The 24,238-nt window shown below is 41.8% G+C and overlaps 1 protein-coding gene across 3 annotated transcripts in view; it reads right to left on the reverse strand.

The window, feature by feature from the left end:
• Nucleotides 1–14,862, reverse strand: part of macrod2 (mono-ADP ribosylhydrolase 2) — a 659,853-nt gene extending 644,991 nt beyond the window's left edge. For 2 of the 3 annotated variants that reach the window (XM_029120511.2, XM_029120509.2), the window contains exons 1-3: nt 14,552–14,861; nt 12,249–12,353; nt 10,317–10,421 (exon numbers count right to left, since the gene is read on the reverse strand). In XM_029120511.2, the coding sequence (XP_028976344.1) occupies nt 10,317–10,421; nt 12,249–12,353; nt 14,552–14,588 (247 nt within the window). In that variant the 5' untranslated portion in view covers nt 14,589–14,861. Of the gene's footprint in view, nt 1–10,316; nt 10,422–12,248; nt 12,354–14,551 lie in introns of all 3 variants that reach the window. The other variant, XM_029120510.2, reaches the window with a different exon arrangement.
• Between the last annotated feature and the right edge of the window lie 9,376 nt (nt 14,863–24,238).

The raw sequence follows: 24,238 nt of genomic DNA on the forward strand, positions 1-24,238 counted from the left end.
AACCCTAGACAGCGAGGACTGACACACACTAACCACCTCAAATCAAGCTCCTAGCTTAAAGATATTACAGTTCCCACCTCTACTGCATTCATGCTCCTTAGCTTAAAGATATTACTGCTCCCAGCTCTACAGTATTCATGCTCCTTAGCTTAAAGATATTACTGCGCCCAGCTCTATAGTACTCATGCTCCTTAGCTTAAAGATATTACTGCGCCCAGCTCTACAGTATTCATGCCCCTTAGCTTAAAGACATTACTGCTCCCAGCTCCAGGCTATTCAAGCTTCTAGCTTAAAAATATTAAAGCTCCTATCTCTACACCATTCAAGATCCTAGCTTAAAGATATTACTGCTCCCAGCTCTACAGTATTCATGCTCCTTAGCTTAAAGATATTACTGCTCCCAGCTCTACTGTATTCATGCCCCTTAGCTTAAAGATATTACTGCGCCCAGCTCTACAGTATTCATGCCCCTTAGCTTAAAGATATTACTGCGCCCAGCTCTATAGTACTCATGCTCCTTAGCTTAAAGATATTACTGCGCCCAGCTCTACAGTATTCATGCCCCTTAGCTTAAAGATATTAATGATCCCAGCTCTACAGTATTCATGCCCCTTAGCTTAAAGACATTACTGCTCCCAGCTCCAGGCTATTCAAGCTTCTAGCTTAAAAATATTAAAGCTCCTATCTCTACACCATTCAAGATCCTAGCTTAAAGACATTACTGCTCTCCAGCTCTAGAATATTCAAGCACTCCAGCTAAAGACCATTCAAGCTCTTTCTACCTGTCAAAGCCAGCACAGATAAAACCTGTTTGGGTGCTTCCCTCACTTCGTAGGCCGTCTCCTCAAGCACATCCCACCTCCACCCCTGGGGGTTTGATCTGACGACCAGAGAAGAGGCCAGACAGTGAAGAACAAGAACAAGGCTGACAGCATGAAGTGAGAGGCTGAGAGCATCTCATATTGATTTTCAGTGGTCACCCCGACAAAGCAAAGAGAAGCATCTGGACAGTGAGAAAAGACAGAAAGAGAGAGAGTGAGGGCAGAGAGAGAGAAAGAGAGAGAGAGAGAGACAGAGAGAGAGACAGAGAGAGAGAGAAAAGGCGAGGACAGAGATCTAGGCAGCGGTTTAAAATGCAGCACACAGCTCTCTCCCGTCTCCGCTCTCCACCGCTATCCCCACCTCCGCTCTGGGATGTCAGCAGAGCCATGGAGCCACAGTGCCCCCTGTAGGCCATCAAACAGATTGCACACAGAACGCTTGGGCAAAGTGCTAGGTGTCTGTTAGTTCTGATAGCACACCTGTTCCATGAGAGCTTCAAGTCCTTCTGGGCACAATATGGCCTTCTGTTCTCCTGACAGTGACGCAAGAGTAGCGGAGTGGTTGAGAAGTCTCTTTCTCTCACACACATGCACAGTTGGCATTGTGGCTAAATGTGAGTCATTGTTCAGAGCATCCACTCAGACAGCACTTTGCATTGTGTTACTCTTAACAGAGAGAACGAGGGAGAGGGAGAGACACATCAGAGAGGATGAGAGACAGGGAGAGAAAGAGAGCAACAGACGTAACAAAAGAGAGACCGGGTCTCTCAGAGTGCTAGCCTCTGATCGTAAATAACACTCACTATAGCATCCGGGCGCAAAAAGAGAGGGAGGCGCACTATTGAACAGAATTCATTAACATATTGTAAGGCTAAACAAAACAACTGTATTCATCATTCATTCTCAGAGTGTGTTCAGTTATTGCGACCCCTCTGCTACTCTGCCACTGCTGAAAGCCCAACAAACACTATTAAACAGGCTGGCTGGGAGAGGCAGGCATTGGGAGTATAAGTCAGAAAGGAACCATCCTTAGACCCAATCTTTTAGATTTGAGACGATGGAAACAACATTATAACATGTCCACCAATAGCCAATCAGAGGAAAGGATGAATGTATTACAGATTTTATAAGTGGAAACAACGTTATAACATGTCCACCAATAGCCAATCAGAGGAAAGGATGAATGTATTGCAGATTTTATAAGTGGAAACAAGACTGTAACATGTCCACCGATAGCCAATCAGAAGGAAGGATAAATGTATTATAGATTTTATAAGTGGAAACAACATTATAACATGTTTACCCATTGCCAATCAGAGGGAAAGATGAATGTATTACAGATTTTATAAGTGGAAACAACATCATAACATGTTTAACCATAGCCAATCAGAGGGAAAGATGAATGTATTACAGATTTTATAAGTGGAAACAACATTATAACATGTTTACCCATAGCCAATCAGAAGGAAGGATGAATGTATTACAGATTTTATGAGAGGAAACAACATAGTAAAATGCCCACATAGCCAATCAGAACGTTGGTGGGTTTGATTAGGGAGTCATAACGAGACAGATATAAAGGCTGTTCTTCATTACTCAACCTCCACAGCAATTACACAGTATTTATTTTTATACTTCCACCAATCCAGAGAATTTAGGACTGGAAGTTGGGCACGGTTAATTATCTGGTAGAACGGAAAGCCGGCATGCTCTAGGTCTTATATGGTACAATTTGAATGACTCTTGGCAAGGAATAGATTTGCAATCCACTGGACCAGACCGGGGAACAATTTCTCCAAATCTAAATGCAAAAGCTCGACTTGAGCCAAAGTCTTAAGTAACTGAAACTACACCCTTGTAAAAGTGACAAACTGACATATTTTTCATTTTCATAAAAAACTGTTTTATATTGAAAGTCCTTGTTTTGACAGACTCCACTTGACATGACCATTAGACCTGACATGATTCTGTGCTGGAGCTGTGACAGCAACGGCAATATGCCATTCTGGATTTCTATTGGACAAGCCCTTTCTGCATATCTTCACACTGCCACCTTCCTGCCCTGCCCGTCCCTCCAAGCTGGCATCTGACTCTGACAACCGTCCCAGTTACTCCGGACCCTGTTCCCTGACAGTCGGAGAAGGAAAAATGGAAACAGGAGAGCCTCTTTCACCACACACACACACACACACACACACACACACATACACACATACACACATACACACATACACACAAGCACGCACGCACACACATGCACACACAGGAAAAGATGACAAGAAAGGACTAAATGAAGGTAGGGGCCATCCACCTCCTGTGATATGATATCTGCTTCGCAGCATTTAGCAGATATATCCAATGCAATTTATATCCAAAGCAATTTATATTCATGAGTGCATACAGTTTACATATAAGTGTCCCCAGCGGAAATCAAACCCACAGCCATTGGCATGGCAAGGCTCTGACTGGAGGAAACAATATATAATTTACAATTCGAAGGGAATGCGGCATTCGTCTCTAAGTTTCCTTCAAACCCTTTAGAGAAGATATCGGTCACGCTAACAACTTAGCATCGGAAGCAACGCACGACGGCGAGCAGAACGCAAATGAGGACTGAATTTGCATGGGCACACATTGCACGTATACAGCAGGTGTCCACAACGGGAATCGAACCCACAGGCCTTGACACAGCAAGCGACAGCTCCTAACTGGAGGAAACTGTTCACCAACCGAGGAGTACCGCGTTGCTGCAATCATCCAGTCACCCGGGAGCGTAGGTGTTCCGTAACATGTTGTCTGCGTCCCTGTGAAGTGCGTAGAGGGAAGGACCTCAGACGAAACGGCCGGCAAAGACTGGCTGCAATGTTTACACGGTGTGTAGTCGATTCATGTGTTGCCATTTGAAATGCACGCGGCCCTGCCTTTGTACCGTACCTGTATATTAATGTTCCGGTGTTATGTCATTATGTCGTGTTCTATGTTCTATGTGGAGCACAGCCGCTGCTTTTGGCGGTAGGTCCTGGGGATCTGAGAAAATCCTTAATCCCAACAATCCTATCAACCAACCTCAGGACAGTTAGAATCTAAGCAGAAAAGAATATGCTTTTGTGTGTGTTCCCTTCCTGGGCTTTAACTACAGACAAGGATAACCCCATACATCCATGAATCCATCCAGATTAACCTGTAGATCATTTCTCTGTTCCTCTTGTAAAGCTCTAGGCTCAGTGAGGACAGTCATAATGCTGTTGAACAGGGTAGCCCTATCTCCCTGCCAAGCACAGGCGGAAGAGTCACTAGTTAAAAGAAGACGCCTTCGTCAATTCTGGGCTCAAGTATATTCTGGAAGAGGGCTGGAGGTCAGACTAGGCTGCCTTTTCTAGTTGCGCTCCAGTGCCTCCTTCTGTTAGGACTGGCACATGCGCTTTTAATCATGGTTAAAAATCTGGGGACTGTGTGACAACGCAAGCACAAACGTTCCAACTGAACACTTTGATTCATAGATTGGAGAACATTTTTGTTTTAACTGAACACAGACAAATAGTATTTAAAAAACATTTTGTGAAGGAAAACTTATATTTACCTTATTGATTACAGGCAATATGTCACAGAAATTTTAAAACACTGGAAAGTTACCAAGCAAGCAGACATTGCAACTAAAATCACCAGGCTACGTTATACATCTTAAAGCCCTTACAGATAACAACAGCAGAGAGCATTTTGTCACCTATTCCCCATATTCCCCATGGCTTCCGTTACTATAACAATGAATGAATGTAACCGTGTTTAATGAAAAGATAGTTGGTCATCCAGAGAGTGAAGAGAGACTGATTTTAGTCGGCAGAAAATATGCTCCCACAAAGCCACACTTAGGGTCTGGGCTATATAATTACTGGCTGGGTGGGAAATGAATTGCACACAGTCTGACATACAACTCACACTAACATCATGACAGGATTTCAAACAGAAACAGACGTATGGATAATAATAGTTTCAAACTTAAAAACAATATGTACCAACAATGAATAAAAATGGTACAGCCTCCTATTTGATTTCAACAAAGTTAAACGTTTTCATAGATAAATCTTTTCTAAACCATCTACGTTTACCGCTGGATCTATCGTCCAGCGCAGAACATTAACCATCTGCAGACCTCACACCTCCAGTTCTGGGAATATGACTGGACACTACCAATAACCTTACCCTCAGGCAGAAGAGGAGAGGACTGGGGAGAAAAGAGGAGAGGACTGGGTTAGAAAAGAGGAGAAGACTGGGTTAGAAAAGAGGAGAGGACTGGGGAGAGGAGGAGAGGACTGGGGAGAGGAGGAGAGGACTGGGGAGAGGAGGAGAGGACTAAGGAGACGAGGAGTGGGGTTTATAAGATTGGTAATGAATCCTGGATCAAATTCTTTTATTCTCCTGCAGTTACATCAGTCATCATTATAAGGATTTTCCCATTCACTCACACACACACACAAATCTAACTTAATTGCCTCATTATGTAGAGAATTCAGTGCTGGGTAGGGATGAGGTGAAGAACTTTAAATCAAAATGGATTCTAGTCATTCCTTATGAAAGACAGACAGTGAGGAGGGAAATTATTCAGCATTACACTTAGTTTTTGATCTAAGAGGCAGTCAGAAAAGAACAAGGATTAGCTCCTGACTGAGCTGCAAACCATCAATTGGATCCTATTCCCTCTGTAGTGCACAACTTTAGACCAGGTCCTGTAGGGAATAGGGTTCAAATTGGAACACGCTTTCAATGAGGCCCCTGAAATGCAGAACAAAGTCACAAAGTAATGAAATCTACAGTTTTACTTTTCTTCCTTTGCACTTGCAACACAGAGAGAAACCTCAATCCCACATAATCCCTCTAAATGGATCGGATTAGCAATCATTGATAGGACCCAATTGTATCAGCGAGATGAAGACAACATGACTCATGAAGAGTTCTGAGGCCTGTGTCTAATTCATGCTTACAGCAGAAACATAACAGACATCCCACTAACCAATAACACAGACATCCCACTAACCAATAACACAGACATCCCACTAACCAATAACACAGACATCCCACTAACCAACAACACAGACATCCCACTAACCAACAACACAGACATCCCACTAGCCAACAACACAGACATCCCACTAGCCAATAACACAGACATCCCACTAACCAATAACACAGACATCCCACTAACCAATAACACAGACATCCCACTAACCAATAACACAGACATCCCACTAACCAATAACACAGACATCCCACTAACCAACAACACAGACATCCCACTAACCAACAACACAGACATCCCACTAACCAACAACACAGACATCCCACTAACCAATAACACAGACATCCCACTAACCAACAACACAGACATCCCACTAACCAATAACACAGACATCCCACTAACCAACAACACAGACATCCCACTAACCAATAACACAGACATCCCACTAACCAACAACACAGACATCCCACTAACCAATAACACAGACATCCCATTAACCAATAACACAGACATCCCACTAACCAATAACACAGACATCCCACTAACCAACAACACAGACATCCCACTAACCAATAACACAGACATCCCACTAACCAATAACACAGACATCCCACTAACCAATAACACAGACATCCCACTAACCAATAACACAGACATCCCACTAACCAATAACACAGACATCCCACTAACCAATGACACAGACATCCCACTAACCAATAACACAGACATCCCACTAACCAATAACACAGACATCCCACTAACCAATAACACAGACATCCCACTAACCAATAACACAGACATCCCACTAACCAATAACACAGACATCCCACTAACCAATAACACAGACATCCCACTAACCAATGACACAGACATCCCACTAACCAATAACACAGACATCCCACTAACCAATGACACAGGCAGGCTGACAGACTGACAGATAGACAGCCAGGTAGCTGATAACACAGGCAGGCCGACAGAGAGAGAGACAGACAGACACCCAGGTAGCCGGCAGACTGTTCAGTAACTCCTTGCAGATCAAAAGCTGACACAAATCCTTTCCTGATTTCCACTCCAATCTCTCAGTGCATTTAACGAGCCAGTTAGACATACACATGATTAATGAACAGTAGGCCAAGCAGGGGGCCAGCATGACTAAGAATCCAAATGAAATAACAGGCCATGCAGATGGCCAGTGTCACTGTGAGAGGAGGGTTTGCCTGGGAATCCCACAGAGGGAGTCTGGGTCTAGGGGGTAGCCATGCCTCACCGTCCTCCCTCGTAACGCTCCCGACACTCCTTGTGAGGAGCTTGGGCGTATGCGAGCTCAACTGAGCTAGAAGGCCGGGAAGCGCATTAAAACAACCAAATGGTTCAGGCGAGTAAGGATTCTCCCCTAGCCTCAGTTCAGCGAGCGGCGTGATGAAAGCCAGAACGGTGTCAGCAGACACATATCTTGACATCGACTTCCCTGTGTCCACTGGGAGTTGCTGTGCTGAACCAGGGCCTTCATTAAGAATTGGATATCAAAAAAGTGGGGAGAAAAACTTGAAAAGCAAAGAAATAAATACAAAATAAGCAAAGACGGTTTATTACGGTTCCAGTGTGATTCAATACTGTGGTGGTTATTGCATTTCGATGCTCCAAACATTGCTGCAACAAAGGGAGAGCCGTTAAAGAAAAAACTTTTTGTACAGTCATGGAGGTGAAAAAACAAATTTGCTTTCCAATAGAAATAGCAGAAGGTAAAGCCGCCTAGCGCCGAAATAAAATAGTCACAAAGAGAGAAAAATCCTATTTATACACGTCCTCCATCACACAGTGAGATCTACCTGACCCCAGAGGAAGCTGGACCCTTAAACATCCACACACACACACACACACACACACACACACGCACACACACACACACACACACACACACCTCCTCTACCCAGCACCCTCCCCATGGCTCAATATCCACCTACGGTGAAGTTCACTGCCCCTGCTGTCCAATCAAAATAAAGGAAGGAATAGAAGCCTAATGATCCTAATAATTAAACTTATAAAATGATTTATGGTAAGAAATATAATAGAATATATCATAGGATATATTAAGCACCCTGTCATAAGTATAGAGATGAAAACCTGGGGGAAGGCAAGCACTTTGACACACACCCACCAACACACACACACACACACCTACACACACACACGACATTGATTTGAGAGAAGAATAGTTCATTATTTCCTCTTGCCAATCTAGTAGACCAATAAATGAAGTAAATCAAAAAAAGCTACAGACATTCCATGAGGCCATTTGTAATAATAATAATAATAATAATATACTTTTATTTTATTTAGGAAGTGCTTTTCATTGTATAGGAATAATCTCAAAGTGCATGAAAAAAGAAAATCATTGTATTCACCTGCACACACTTAGAAACTTTTTGAACCCTATTTTTCTTCGCCTGTCCCCAGAGAAGAACGTTTTATAGTTTATGAAAGAAATGTTTTTGGTTTCAAGTGGAACCCTTTTGGGTTTCATTTAGAATCCTAAGGGGAAAGGCTTCAGTGTTTACGTTTGTCTCATGTCAGCGAGAATACGAATGTGCAGGGTTAAAATGAGCAAGTTCAAAAATAGGTTTTGTACAAGGATGCTAATGTTTAAAGAGAGGTTATGTATGGAGATGGTTTTGTTCAAAGGAATGTAATATGTAATATAGAAATATTCAGTTGGTTCCACAGCAGAACGTAAGAATAACAGAGATCAAATCTCTACGTAAAAAGGATCCACCATTTCACCTCCTCAGAGACACAGTGAATTCACTTTTAGAGTGACCTCCTAGACTCCACCATGGTTATTCAGATTAAATATCAATGAGATGAACTATGGAAATAAAAAATGGATTAGAAAGAACTGAAATATTCCGCTGATAAGGCTACACTGTCATTAGAAAATTAGAAATATTAACCTTATTTCTATTTAACATTCTACATCAGTCACGACACACAAAACGACATTGTGCAAAAACCTGTGCAGCCTAACTCCTGAAACTACTCTCATAAAAGACATCTCCATCCATACTTTTTAAGTGAGCAAAATCATGATGTGTAAAAGAGAATCAAGGCAGGTGAGGCAATCAGGAAGTGTGTGTAAGTCAGGATTCATTTGGAATATGGAGGGATTCATTTAGACCACTGGAATATGGAGGGATTCATTTAGACCACTGGAATATGGAGGGATTCATTTAGACCACTGGAATATGGAGGGATTCATTTAGACCACTGGAATATGGAGGGATTCATTTAGACCACTGGAATATGGAGGGATTCATTTAGACCATTGGAATATGGAGGGATTCATTTAGACCAGGGGTTTTTAACCGGTGGTCCACGTACAGTTTCAGTTAAGGCTTACTATAATGTCATTAATGTATGTTGTAGCCAGCAAATGTGTTCATCAATCCTGACCCAACAAGTATGCACGGATGCGTACTTCGAAAAACCACCAGAAACAGTCACAATATAACTGCAAACTGTTTTATTTAAGGCTTACTATAATATAGATACTGAAGGTTTTAGCCAGTGAAGTCTATACGGAATAATTCATAACGCGTACTTCGCTTCGCCTGTGAGGAGATAAAAACTAGGGACCTAGTTCACAAGTCAGCTTCTCTAACCAACACTCTATTTAACAAGGGGTACTCGGTCAGTCACTCACTCCGTAAGAGACATTTGCTCTTCTTGGCCGGCTCTGCTTACGCGGTCCGGCAAAAACAAAGGTTCTGTAACATTAACAGTGAAACAAATAACTGTGGAGACCAACTTGCTCTTACAGACAATGCATGTTATTTAAAAGAAAGTGCAAGGCTTTCAATGTTTGGCCACGAATGCGCAAACACACACACACACACACATTCACAGTGAACTCCCTGTTCAAGCTAATGTGCTTTACAAATCAAACTTACATTTTCCATTCAATCATACAGTCACCCAGTTATTTCCATAGGTTAAACTTACAACAAACCTGCGGTTGTAAGGTAACAGCAACAAGCATTACTCTTCATACTGAAGAGCAACTCAGAGTCCACAATGTTGCCAACACGTTTTTTGGGGGAGGTTTCTGTCAAATGAGCAGATTACCACCAATAGTCCACCTGTCAATTTATCCGATCAACACTCATTGCGGACACTAGAGGGCAGCAAAACACAGCAAAATCTCAATCTCCACATTGTCAGAATCAGAAAGAGTTGTGTGCATTTAGTGGGTAAAACACAGTAACAAGCAAAGTTTTCCTTGATTCACCAATAGCTTTGTGTATGAAAATGCACCTCCCAGGTATTAAACACTGCAAAACCAGCAGAGACCAGTATATCGGCACTGTAGCAGAAGTCACACATATACAACATTCCATTTACCGTGAAACCAGTGTTGCTGGTTTCTCAGCCTCTGTACCTATGTGTGTAAGAAAACAGCCACCGGCACAAAACAAACACCTTACCAGCATTAACTATGGCATCCACCTCCAACATGGTGATGTCACCTTTGTACAGGATGATTTTGTCACTCAGCAAGTCTTTCTTCTCCTTTTCTTCTTCATCCTCACCTAAAAAAAATAAAGAATGCACTGTCTGTCTACTGGCATACATTGGGCAAGATTCAACTCATAAAAACAGAAATGCTGCTGTCATCAACTGAAATCTGACTTCTGCTTTTAACCCAACACCTCTAAATTTAAGTTGACACACTGGGCATCCTGAGGCAGAGCGCTCAAGGGCAAAAGGGCACATTTGTAAACTTTTCTGCTCAGGTATTCAATCAAGCCACTTTTTGCTTACTGGCCCAAAGTATTAACTTCTGGGCTACTTTCCACCACTAATGCATCAAGAGAACAAACCACTGTGAAGGCACCATTAATACTATACAATATACACAGGTTTTGGAGCAACAAATGCAATTTGTTGTACAATTTCTTTTCACATTCTGCACGTATTACAACAGCATGGCTCCGTAGTAAAAGAGTCCGGGTGCTAAACTGGCCTGCCTGCAGACCTGTCACTCATTTGGTGCATTAAATGAGAAATAGAGCGAAGGAGACTCTGAGCTGTTGAGGGGCTGAAATCCTATATCACGCAAGAATGGGAATACATTTCTCTTTCATAACTACAGCAATTGGTCTCCTCAGTTCCCAAACACTTACAGAGTATTGTTAAAAGAAGTGGTGATGCAACACAGTGGTAAACATGCCCCTGTCCCAACTTCTTTGAAATGAGTTGCTGACATCAAATTTAAAATGGTCATGTATTATTCCCAAAACAACAGTTCTCAGTTTCAACATTTCATATGCTGTCTTTGTATTATTTTCAATTAAATATAGGGATAAATGATTTGCACATCATTGCATTCTGGTTTTATTTGCATTTCACGCAGCGTCTCAACATTCCTGGAAACAGGGTTGTATTGTGATTACAGAACCGTATGTTACATTGATAACCAAGTCAGAGAAACTGCAAAGATCACAGGCTTGGATTGATTCCTCTGTTACTGTTGATTCCCTTTAAGGGAAGCAGTCTTTCACCATGACAGAACCTCCCAGGGTTAGATCACAGAGGGTTAGGGTTAACCCACACATTAATGTCAGTCAACAGATGACTTTATACAACGAAAATGACTATCAAAGGGAGTTGATGGTACAGAGCTGTAAAGTGGCTTTGTCACTTGTCATAAGCATAAGATGGTCGCCGTGAAAGCATGTTAACCTTTTTACTGTTAAATGAAGGTGCTATATAATGAAAGGGCATGTTCATCTCAGGACAAATAAACAGAGGTGTTATGTCACAAGGTAAAAGCAATGCTTCAAAAGCTAGAGTTCATGAGCAAAAGGGGGAATGCACTCAATTTAAATGTCTCCTCAACTAAACTAGCTTGTACAAGCAATTGATGAAGAGAACATCAGTGCAATTGCCCGCGAATGATTAAACTAGGTTGAGTAGTTCACACCTCTCGTTATCGCTCACAGAGAAAAGGGTAATAACTGATGAAGAAAGAGGTCCTGCCAGTTGAAACACTGTTTGGGTTTACAAAATGAGTTGGGAATGCTAAGACAGTGTTCTAACAAAGCTGCACTGTCCTTGGGCCTTGTAGTTGTTCACTAATTAGCCTGACTGTGTCGGCAGCGTCCTACTCAGGGCCCTGGGGGGGGGAGGGGGGGGTTTGCACAAATGCTTTAGGAATGCATCCTCCATGTTTTCCTTCCTGAAATGCAACCTCCCTTGTTTCCTTCCTTGCTAACTGGAAAGGTGTAGGGGTAACTAGTGCATCACTTTTAGCGGTACACCAAAAAAATCTGTGATTACATCAGACAAACAAGGGAATAAACAATGTAATGAGTGAACAAACAAACAAAAGACCACAGCATCTGTTGTCCTCCCACCTGTACTCTGCGACGGCCTCCGGGAGGCGATCTTGTCCAGAGGTACATATTCAGACCGACGGTACTCCGCCCTCCTGTCCTCCAGTGACATTCGCATCAGACGCTCTGCGGGGGGGGGGGGAAGATCCTTTTAAGCCAAAAATCTGAACCAAATACTCCAATTCACATTAAAATATTTGAATAAAATATATGAAATTACACATTTTAATACTTCTTGCAAAGAATTTAGTAAAAAAAAAAACGACACACATTCTTAAGTCAAACTCCATGCAGAGATCTCAGGTAATACAAAGTATTCGGGAAGACATTAGTGGAGGTTTTCAAGTTAAAAAAAGATTGAACAACACTTGAAATAGGTTACATGATTTTCGAGTCCGGGCAGCCGAGCTAAGAATATTGTAGTACGACAGAGCTTGCCGGGCTCAGAATATTTATGCAGCACCAGGGAGTAAAGTTTGGACAGAGAGGTGAGATGATGTGAGCTAGGCTCCCAGACAGTCCCTGTGCAAATACATTGCCCGATGATAGCAGCAATGACACATGCCGTCAACACTACTGGTCATTTATTGTATTTATTGCACCATGATTTCTGCCGGAGATGTATGTAATTGTTTTTATTAAATCAGTAAATGATTTATTCATGTATTCACTATTTAATTGTGAAGTGCTAGGATCCTAGGACTCAGACACCGTTTTACACTCTTCCTCTCTGTTTCTCTCTGTCTTTTCCTCAACTCCAAATGCTTTGTCGGTCAGGGCGAACTGTGAGCTGTGGGAAACGTGTTTCTAATGTGGTCAAACATTTGTCAGGTTAGAAAAGCGCAGCTCTGTTTCCACCTAATTTTACGAGCCGTGAGCACTGTTGCACATTGTCTTCTCTTGACAGCCAGGTCTGCATGTGGTGGCCTCTCTAAATAGCACTTAGTCTGCACATTGTCGTGGTTTTCTGCAATCATTTTTGGGGTAGTCACAGAGGTCAGGTACTCTGCCACTGTATACTCTCTATTCAGGGAAAGGTACTGTCCTTATTTTGGCTATATTTCCCGTGTCAAAATGCAATTTTTTTGTATTCGCACAATCTAGGCGGATGTAGCTGGATGTTTTTGTCCTGGGACTGTGTGGGCTCTGTTTGTGTATGCAAGCTCAAAACCAGCTAGCGTAGAGGTCTCTCCCTCTCAAGAGTGCTATTGTGGAGGCAGCTCCTGTCTCTCACCAGCTGACAGTTCCACCAGACTTCTATCTAAAATGTTTTGTTGGCCGATGAGAGATGTCGGACTGCTGGACCAGTCCGGTCAGCGGTTCTATTAGTAATAACGGGTGTTCTCTTTATTTCAGACATTTGTTCAATTTCCTCAGATTTGTCAACACTCACTCTTCCTGACATCCCTATTTGGACAAGTTAAGGCAAGCAGTCAGAGAGTAGCATTTATGAAAGAGAAGATATTACCCCACAGTTGGATGTGTGACTGATAGACACACGTATGCAATACACTCTAATAACCTGTAAAGGCCTAACACTTTGTTTTTACAGAACAGGATTCTTAAGTGACGGTGGTGGTTTTGTAATACTGCCAAGTAGGTTCTGAGGTTGCCGTCTTCATAACATGGTGAAACATACATTGTAAAACAATGTCAGAACGGTTCCGAGTGACAATAGACAAATCAAATCTGCTTAGGCCAATGGGAAAGATCCGACTACACTGTAGCTACCTCTTGTTACCTCTCCACGGCTCTGAAGCATGTGCTATCAATAACGACATAGGATTACCGACCTCAACACATAACTCGCAGGCTTTTACACTTGCCCCTTCACGCCACGACAATCCGTGCTATCTAACCGCCAGGAACCATTAGTCGTTCTCTCTTGAAAGCCATTGTCAGATTCAAACAGGTGAACTTGCAGAACGCACGGCCTTGCAACAAGGCTAGAGTGGCTGCTTTATTTGGCTTGCTAAAGTCCAAAACAGCACCGTGTGTACGCAGAACGTGGGCTAGTGTTATGACAGCAGCAGCGGAGTGATTATGGTGCGTTTGTGTAGCATGGTACAATATCAGGCTGAGCTACACCGCGCACCCTGCTCAACGCAACATCTGTAGGCTAGGAGAGCTCTCGTATGTCTGGATGCTAGTGGATGAAGCCCTAGACTAAGTGCCTGGCAATAAACAGCAGCCAGTGATTCCAGATGTACACCACTGTAATGTATGAGAATTTGCAGTCAAGATGAAAATGCAAGGGAGACATTGAGAGATACGGTATTACAGAGTCATTCTAGTGGTCCCAACACAGAAAATGTGTTTCTTACCTTTCTCTGTCTTCCAGTCCTTTTTCTTTTTGCTCATAGTGCCTTGGTTATTGGACTTGGAGTTCGTGTTTTTTGACTGTGGCAACCCCAGGCTCACAGCGTACGGTAGGTTCGGGGAACCGAAAGAGAAAGTAACACAACCCCGGAGCAAACGCTGCCTAAAACCACGATGTCTCTCTCAACAACGACTCTCCCAACAACGTCTCTCCCACTTGGAAAGAAGCTGTCAGATTTCTAGAGAGCTCAGTAAAGCAGGCTCCCTGCAACCTAGCACGATGAGCACCGTAAATTATGTGTGTGAGAATCACGACCAGGCGATTGGCTGTCGAGGACAAGGAAGTGTATGTGCGATAGGACTGTCTAATGTGGCAGTCAGAAAATAAAAAAGGGTAGGCGACACGCGCTGTGGAGTAGGGTTGGTTGATTCCGGACGGATCGTCCTCCCACTTTCTCGGCGTGCGGGGCTGTGGGGTAGCAACGCCGAGCATGACCGCTGTCAATTCTGGATCACCGGATCGATGATGAGAATGGGGGAGAAAATTACAGGAGGATGCGCTGTGGAGAGCTGAGGGAGTACTGCTCAAAATACTGCTAATGAAAAGCCGCAAGCGGCACTTGCTGACGATTGAATACAAATCTTACTTTTTGGTACCGCATGACATGTTGCTACATCGTTGCAAGAAAAGCACACCACAATGTTGTCTTATTTATAAATCGTAATAGAGTAGTAATAAATAAAGACATTAATAATGGAATAAATTAGCCTAAAGCTACTGCATTTTGTAAAGAGGGATTCTCAGCATTAGCATCAGCAAAGCCAAAATGTCTAAACGACAACAAAGCATTGAAATGTGAAGGTTGAAACCCACAATGGGCTTGACCACGTCCTATCCATAGAGAAATGGATCAGAACTAAGACAAGAAGACCATGTCATCTCGGTCGAAGTACATTTATTAATAATGAATAGTGGCTACAAACAATGCCCAAGCAGTCATTCTATAAATATGCTTCTGTCTCCCTGATCTGAAACGTTAATAGCTTTTCTGGTTACATTTTTTTTTTAAATAGAAGCAACACATAATAAATGAGATCTATAAGTATGGTTTTAATTAATATATTACAATAGGTATATCAAAAGCTTTGAGTTAAACGTCTATTAATAATAGCAATGTTACTCTAATGTTTGCACAGCCGCATTCCTTGTATTGGCTTGAGGCGCTGCTTTACCCCAGATTGTATTGAATGCATCAGTATACCTTACAGGTATGAGCTCAAACGCTATTTGAAAAATAAAATAAAATAAATAACTACTTCCAGCGTTTGTTTTTAGCCCGTCTGGAGTGACAGATGGGCGGGATTTGCTCTTTTTGTAGCTATTGGTACTGTTGGCGTCTCGCGTATTGAAACGTGATTCTGAATTATTGGATAGCTTCCTGTAGTATTTTGAGGAAATCAAGGCGTATTTGATCAAGTCGTTTGTCAATGCACCCGCTCCCAAGGAGAGGCAGCAGCCTGCATTTAGTTAGGGTTCATAATATCTATTAAAAAAAATGTTGGTGGTGGTGGTCATGACTGTTTCACTCCGGCGGAGTACATGAAACAGAGACTGAGAAGAACCTGAGTGGGAGGTGGAAGAGCACAGAGGAAAAAAGAGAGAAAGAAACGCAGACAAAGAGAGACACAGAGAGGGAGGTGGGAGAGAGACAGAGAACCACGGGGGATGAGAGGCAGAAACGTAAAGGAAGAGCATGAGCCAATCCAAACACAAAGGGGAAATCAGTGAAATTGTTACACAAATTAAAAACCTAATATTTCCCAAATAAAAGATACACCCTGACTAACCAGTGCTGCTCAATTTGATTAAAAAAATTAAGATAGATATAAATTCGATTTACAGTCACTGGTTAGAACTACCTTTCTTAATTACAAACTTAGCTACACTGATGAACACAGCTGAGTACTTCTATTTGGTGCTTTTTAAACATCACATATATTACCAGCATATATGACTGTTCGACAAATAGTATTGAAAGTGGTGCAGTGTGAAATAAATGGCCGAATTAAATCAATGGTAAGGCTATGGCAGCATAAAAATTGTTAAGAAAATAACAGAATGATTAACAGACATAGCCTTTGCAGGGTTGCTATCTAAATCCGAATATTTTCAATATTTACAACTAACAAATTGGCTAACCTTCCAGAAAAATCCTCAGTTGTGTTTATCCCCCACCAATTTGACTACGCCGTGAAATGTTTGAAAATGTTTTGTCATTGAATACTGGGTATCTGAAAGCCATGCCAAGGAAGTTTAAAGTTTTGGGGACCACACAACAACCTGGTCTGTCCTGAAATTCAGCTACCGAAATTTCGCCTCCCATTAAATTGAGTTAAATGACCGTGCGCGCGCGTAAGTGTGGGATACTCGGCATCGCGAAGCTGTCTCCCAGATCTGAAACGTTAATAGCTTTTCTGGGCCAGTGTGGGATACTCGGCATCGCGAAGCTGGCGTGAAGCGCCGGAAAATAGAGCGCCCCAATATAATACGCACATTTGAGACGAATTTTATTGGCCGGCATTGGGCGACAGCCAATCAGAAAAGGTGTGTAGGTTCGTCTTGTCTCCTAATTTGTCTACCTATAGAACGTTTCGAATTAGGATTCGTTTGTTTACTTTTCATGAACCTAATCTCTTATCCTTACGTGCGCTCAAAAAGTAGATTGACATCATACTACTGCTAGCTACACAAACAAGCCAATCCTCAAACTACCTTTGTGGAAAACAAAGCAACAAATTTGCTTGAGCAACATACAGACCCACAAAAGCAACCAGCGAAATTGATAATCCGAACCTAGCGTAGGGTAAAGCCAACCTATCTAGTATAGGCAGGGCCGGTGTAGCAACTGTACATGAGAGGCCGTGATAAACGATGTTTTTAATCACGGCTGTGTGGCTGTTGAAGGTACGACCAAAACGTTACCTATTGGGAACATCAGCAAGACACAAAAATGCGGTGTATCATGACCTTGAATTGACAGCACACATGGCTGCTGATACATAAAAATAAAGCTTTGATAAAGTATAGGCTCAGTGAGTACAGACTTGTAAATGAGCAGGGTAAAGACAGCATTACTTGTAACCCTGAATACAAAAAGCTGTGTATTAACATTTACAACGACCTGCCACAAAATTACAGACAACATCTGAAAGAGCAACAAGCTGGTCTTATGCTATTTGTTTATTGTCATATATTGTATGATTTTCGTCAGTTGATTAGCCTGTTGTACTAATTTCATTGATCACTAATTATATGTTGACAGTTTTGATTTTGTTATTACTCTAATTAACTTATGTTTTAAATTAGAACAGAGTATGTCATGCCAATATAGTAATTGGAATTAAATTTGAGGAACAGGGAGAGCAAGATGGAGGAAGAGGACAGGGAAAGAGAGAGAGAGGAAACAAGAGATATGAGAAAGAAAGACAGAGAGGTATATATAGAAAGAAAGTAAGATACAGTCTGTTTGCATTAAATGTAAAGTATATTTATAAATACAGCCCCGGAAATAATTAAGAGACCACTGCACCATTTTCTTTCCTTTCCAATAAAGCTGTTCCTCATTCAAAACCTTCGTTTTCGACTTTTATGGAGAGGAAAGAAAAAGGTGCAGTGGTCTCTTAATTTTTTCCGGACCTGTATATTTATATATCCTCTGACATATGCAGGATTTGTTGAACTGCCTGTTGAGGAGGTCAGCCTTGCAGTTGATTAAGTCCTGGCCTGTCATGATGATCATACACACAAACCCTGTACAATTCAATTCTTAGCTGGTAATCCTTTGTTTTCTTTGCTGTGTATCATTTAAAATCCATGCTATTTTCCTCGAGAGAGATAAAGATGTGGTTTCGCCATCCCAGTCCATCTGTTATCTGGTTCTATCCCTTCTTCAGTCTGGTCCCGGCCCGTCTAGAGGGGGATGGGTGTTTTCTGTTTGTACCATAGATGAGTGTGTGGGGTGGGGGACTTGGCGTATCCCAAAAAGCCAGTCTGGAGAGTCTGGTGCCACAGGTTCATGCCTTCTGTGGTGGGGGAATGCCTGTTGGGTGGGCATCTGTGTCCACGCCGGGCTTCAGCACTGTCCAGTGCAAAATGTTGATTTGTTTACTACAATGGCATGCAGTAGTTAGCAGTGATGGGCTTCTTTTTAACAACACAAGTTTCTTTCGCTCCTATACTCTCATCGCCTTTACTCATGTTCACTGTTCCTTTTTCTGTCGAAATAATGATACTATTTGAAATTGCCTCCTTTGTTCTCTGAGAAATTATTCTTCCAAACTGTAAAGGCTGGTTTGTCTTTGTCTTCATCTCACTTGGTGAAATAAAAGTTGTAATCTCAATCAACACATTTTTGTATTTTTTCAAGAATTTGTAAGCCTGAAACGCTGGAACCTTGTAATGGCTGTGCGGTTTGAATCAGCTGAACTTCAAAGAGCTTTAAACCTTGTACTGAATACCATCATGTTAAGTATCTATATGTTGGTTTGAATGTTTTCACCAAATACTTTATAATCAGTGAAGCAGTCAGACTTAATTTCCCTGCAATAGTAAGATCGTACCAGTAGATGTCAATCTTGCCTTATTAGTACGTGTGTTTCAAACATCTTGTGGTTTCCAGACAATCCTTTTGCAATGTGACAGTAAAAATATGTAAGAAACCTCTACTGCTCCAACCAGGATTTCTGGGACCTATCAGTTTCAGATTTTGGATCTTGACCTGCCTATATTTGGAAGAATCATAGGCGTCTAAAATGTATTCTTTAATCCACGGAAGGAAACTCAACTGTAGTGTGCTGTACTCTGCTACTGTTCTGTTCTGTTCAAACTTGTTGAAACACATGGTAGATGATTGTGACTTATTCAAATTCAATCTGTTCTGGACTGACTTTTAGTTGCAATTACCAAAGTTGCTGTAACTGAAATTAGCTGGACTTGCACATATACAGAAATGTTCTGGGTTGAATTACAAACACCAGCTAGCAGGGAGACATTCTGAGCGCCATTAGCTAGTGTCACATTGTTAAGGCCCACACACTTGGTTTTTATACATTTCCAGGAGATAACGAAGAGAGGAGTGGGCTGGGGTCAGTCAATGGATGGAAAGGCAAGATGACAAAACTGTTCCATACATTTCAAATAATCGACTGTTTCAACAAGCCGTTGTGAAACAGCAATCGTCTCAGCTCAACTCCCTGTCTCAGCTCAACTCCCTGTCTCAGCTCAACTCTCTGTCTCAGCTCAACACCCTGTCTCAGCTCAACTCCCTGTCTCAGCTCAACTCCCTGTCTCAGCTCAACTCCCTGTCTCAGCTCAACTCTCTGTCTCAGCTCAACTCCCTGTCTCAGCTCAATTTCCTGTTGATACTGGTGGGCCTCAATTTAACAGAAAATGTCTGTCCTACTCTAAAAACACACATATAAGATAATTGGAGACAACAGAGGTTATATAGAGATGCATATTTCCCTAGCCCCATACATGAATATACAAATATTCTCAACAAGGTTGATGAATATATATATTTGATTTAGATAACCTAGAATCTTATGGCCTCTGGGAGCAGTGCAGGGAATGCAAATGATGGGTTCACCAAGCCTGTATACCAACACTATAACAGCACTCTGTCAAAACATTTAGTCACACACACACACACACACATATACACACACATACACACGCACACACATAAACACACACACATACAGTGGATATAAAAGTCTACACACCCCTGTTAAAATGCCAGGTTTTTGTAGTGTAAAAGAATGAGATAAAGATAAATCATGTCAGAACATTTTCCACTTTTAATTTGACCTATAATGTTAACAATTCAATTGAAAAACCAACTGAAATCTTTGAGAGGGAACATTTTTAAATAAAAACCTGGTTGCATAAGTGTGCACACCCTCTTATAACTGGGGATGTGGCTGTGTTCAGAATTAACCAATCACTTTCATACTCATGTTAAATAGAAGTCATTTCTGATGAATCCAAAATTAATGAAAAGACGAGAAGAAAACTTTGTATGATTTTAAAATAATTAACCAGTAAGAATTCCGGCTCTCACAGACCTGTTAGTTTTTCTTTAAGAAGCCCTCCTGTTCTCCACTCATTACCTGTATTAACTGCACCTGTTTGAACTTGTTACCTGTATAAAAGACACCTGTCCACACACTCAATCAAACAGACTCCAACCTCTCCACAATGGCTAAGACCAGAGAGCTGTGTAAGGACATCAGGGATAAAATTGTAGACCTGCACAAGGCTGGGATGGGCTACAGGACAATAGGAAAGCCGCTTGGTGAGAAGGCAACAACTGTTGGCGCAATTATTAGAAAATGGAAGAAGTTCAAGATGACGGTCAATCTCCCTCAGTCTGGGGCTCCATGCAAGATCTCACCTTGTGGGGCATCAATGATCATGAGGAAGGTGAGGGATCAGTCCAGAACTACATGGCAGGACCTGGTCAATGACCTGGAGAGCTGGGACCACAGTCTCAAAGAAAACCATTAGTAACACACTACGCTGTCATGGATTCAAATCCTGCAGCGCACGCAAGGTCCCCCTGCTCAAGCCAGTGCATGTCCAGGCCCGTCTGAAGTTTGCCAATGACCATCTGGATGATCCAGAGGAGGAATGGGAGAAGGTCATCTGGTCTGATGAGACAAAAATAGAGCTTTTTGGTCTAAACTCCACTCGCTGTGATTGGAGGAAGTAGAAGGATGAGTACAACCCCAAGAACACCATCCCAACCGTGAAGCAAGGAGGTGGAAACATCATTCTTTGGGGATGCTTTTCTGCAAAGGGGACAGGACTACTGCACCGTATTGAGGGGAGGATGGATGGGGCCATGTATTGTGAGATCTTGGAACAACCTCCTTCCCTCAGTAAGAGCATTGAAGATCGTGGCTGGGTCTTCCAGCATGACAACGACCCGATACACACAGCCAGGGCAACTAAGGAGTGGCTCCGTAAGAAGCATCTCAAGGTCCTGGAGTGGCCTAGCCAGTCTCCAGACCTGAACCCAATAGAAAATCTTTGGAGGGAGCTGAAAGTCCGTATTGCCCAGCGACAGCCCTGAAATCTGAAGGATCTGGAGAAGGTCTGTATGGAGGAGTGGGCCAAAATCCCTGCTGCAGTGTGTGCAAACCTGGTCAAGAACTACAGGAAATGTATGATCTCTGCAATTGCAAACAAAGGTTTCTGTACCAAGTATACATTTCTGCTTTTCTGATGTACCAAATACTTATGTTATGCAATAAAATGTGATACAATGTGATTTTCTGGATTTTTGTTTTAGATTCCATCACTCAAAATTAAAGTTGATAGTTGATTAAAAAAATGACAGACTTCTACATGCTTCGTAAGTGGGAAAACCTGCTAAATCAGCAGTGTATCAAATACTTGTTCTCCCCACTGTATATCCAGCTACACAGTATAATATGCTCAATAGATTTCCAGTGGTAAATTGACAAATTGTATTCATACTGGCTTTTATGTTTTTGCTTTAAAGATGTCACTCATAATAAATGTAAATGTTTATAGAACCTTGTCTGACTTTTATTGTGTGAAAATGTGCTATTGGTTTACCTGCAAAAAAACTTAAAATAAAGTTGTGTGAATTGTTTGACTGCTTTGTGCGCTGAAAACACTGGCCGTGTTAATCCGACGCTTGACAGATCTATCAATGCATGGATAGGTACTTTAAGTATTAAATAACCAAATCCTTTGCTGTAGCGATCTAGTAAGCAAAAATGCACCAAGACTTGCAACGTCCAACCATCAGAACAGACACGACCAAAACAGGAAAGGCCAGTGGTAGACTGGGACCCAGGAATCAAGCCTGCTTAGATAGGCCCACTAGTGAACATTTTGACCCAACCAAACAGATTGACAGTGATTATTTGAGCTGTAGCCTCATTTTACCCCACTTCAAGAAAATGATTCCACCATGTCCCAGTGCTGCCAAAAGGATTTCATAACCAGCAGCAGAACAGACCTAACGAAGGTTCTGTCTTCAGCTGTGCCTTAATAATACATTATATTGTATATTTATATAGCACTTTTCAGGGACCCAAAGAGGCTGTCACAATAGTGACATGGAAACAGAAAACAAACAGAAACAAAATAAATACTATGAGAAAACAATGAAGATTGAGAGTGTGGGATTTGGCGTGGCTAAGGGTAGGTGATTTTGAACAGATGAGTCTTAATGTGTTGCTGGAAGATGGGGACAGTCTCAGAGTCACGGATGGTTTTGGGGAGAGAGCTCCAGAGACGAGGAGCAACCCTTGAGAATGCCCTGTCACCAAAGCCTTTGAGCTTGGACTTGGGGATTATGAGGTGGCCTGCAATACTGGAACGGAGTGTGTGTGTTGGTTGATATGGAAGAAGAATGTTGGAGAGGTAGGCATGGGCGATATTGTTTAGGGCTTTATATGTCAATAGGAGGATCTTGTCATGACCCTCCCAATATTATGGACAGGTCAATGTTACCCCCTGGAAAACTGTGAAAATCCTGGTATGCATTGACCCTTACCCCTAAAATAAACATTAAAAACCTATGCCATTGACTGGTTATAAATATTGTTAAAACTGGTTAAAACTATGTATTACCGTCTACAACAACAAAAATTACACATGTGATGAGTTGGATTGAAACCAACTCATGAAAGCCTGTCAATGGTTTACAAGAAGTACTTGGTAAAACAATTAACACAGGAAACCAGCTACTCGCTGACTTCTACTGTTTGTAGAGTATTCACATATTTAAAAATAATTGTATTGTTTTGGGTGCTATACCATTTAGTTTGACGTGCACAATTTAGTATTTGATCAAAGCTCACCACAAACATAAATCGGTGGAGTTTTATTTAAAAATGTCCCACTATTCCGTCACCCGGAAGTGACAATTCCAACTCGGTGTTTGGTGCTTCTTTTACTGTCGAAAAGTATACAGGGTTGCCAGATTTGATTGACTGTAAACGAACGAATCACTCCCGCCACTGCCTGAATGCTATTTAAATCGACCCTCCCAAGCTTTTCCCCCCCGCACACTGTCATTAAAAATAGCTCAACTGTGTAGGAAACTACCCCATCTGGCAAGTCTGAACGATTAGCGTAATGCAGGCAACATTAAAGATTCGCAAGAAACAATAAGCCTTCCGGTTTTCGTTATTTGACCGGATTTGACATGATATTCTGACACAACTCAATCCGGTGTACTTCTTACAGTGGATTTACTGTGGCACAGTTTTTGCAATATGAGGCAATATGTATTCCATATTGAGTGAATTTCCATTGGGGACAATTGTATGTCAACACCGGCAATTACACAGTGACGCATGGTTTGATAACATATTTTCGCATTCCATACTCCTAAGTATTTCCTAAACGACATTAACTGCGGCACATTAACTATTTTTTTGGCTATGAGGCAATAAGTATTCCATATACTTTACGTTGCCTGCAAATATTTCACCTTGAAACATGTTATAAAACCCACATTTCATGCATATGTTACTTAAATATGAATTACTAATAATATTCGTCAATGTTCGGACAGTTATTTGTCATACATTTTGATTAAATGAAGTTTTGACACTTCTACTAATGCATCGGCAACCTTTATTTTGAA

Source organism: Esox lucius, chromosome 6, assembly GCF_011004845.1.
Source record: "Esox lucius isolate fEsoLuc1 chromosome 6, fEsoLuc1.pri, whole genome shotgun sequence".
NCBI classification, from domain to species: Eukaryota; Metazoa; Chordata; class Actinopteri; order Esociformes; family Esocidae; genus Esox; species Esox lucius.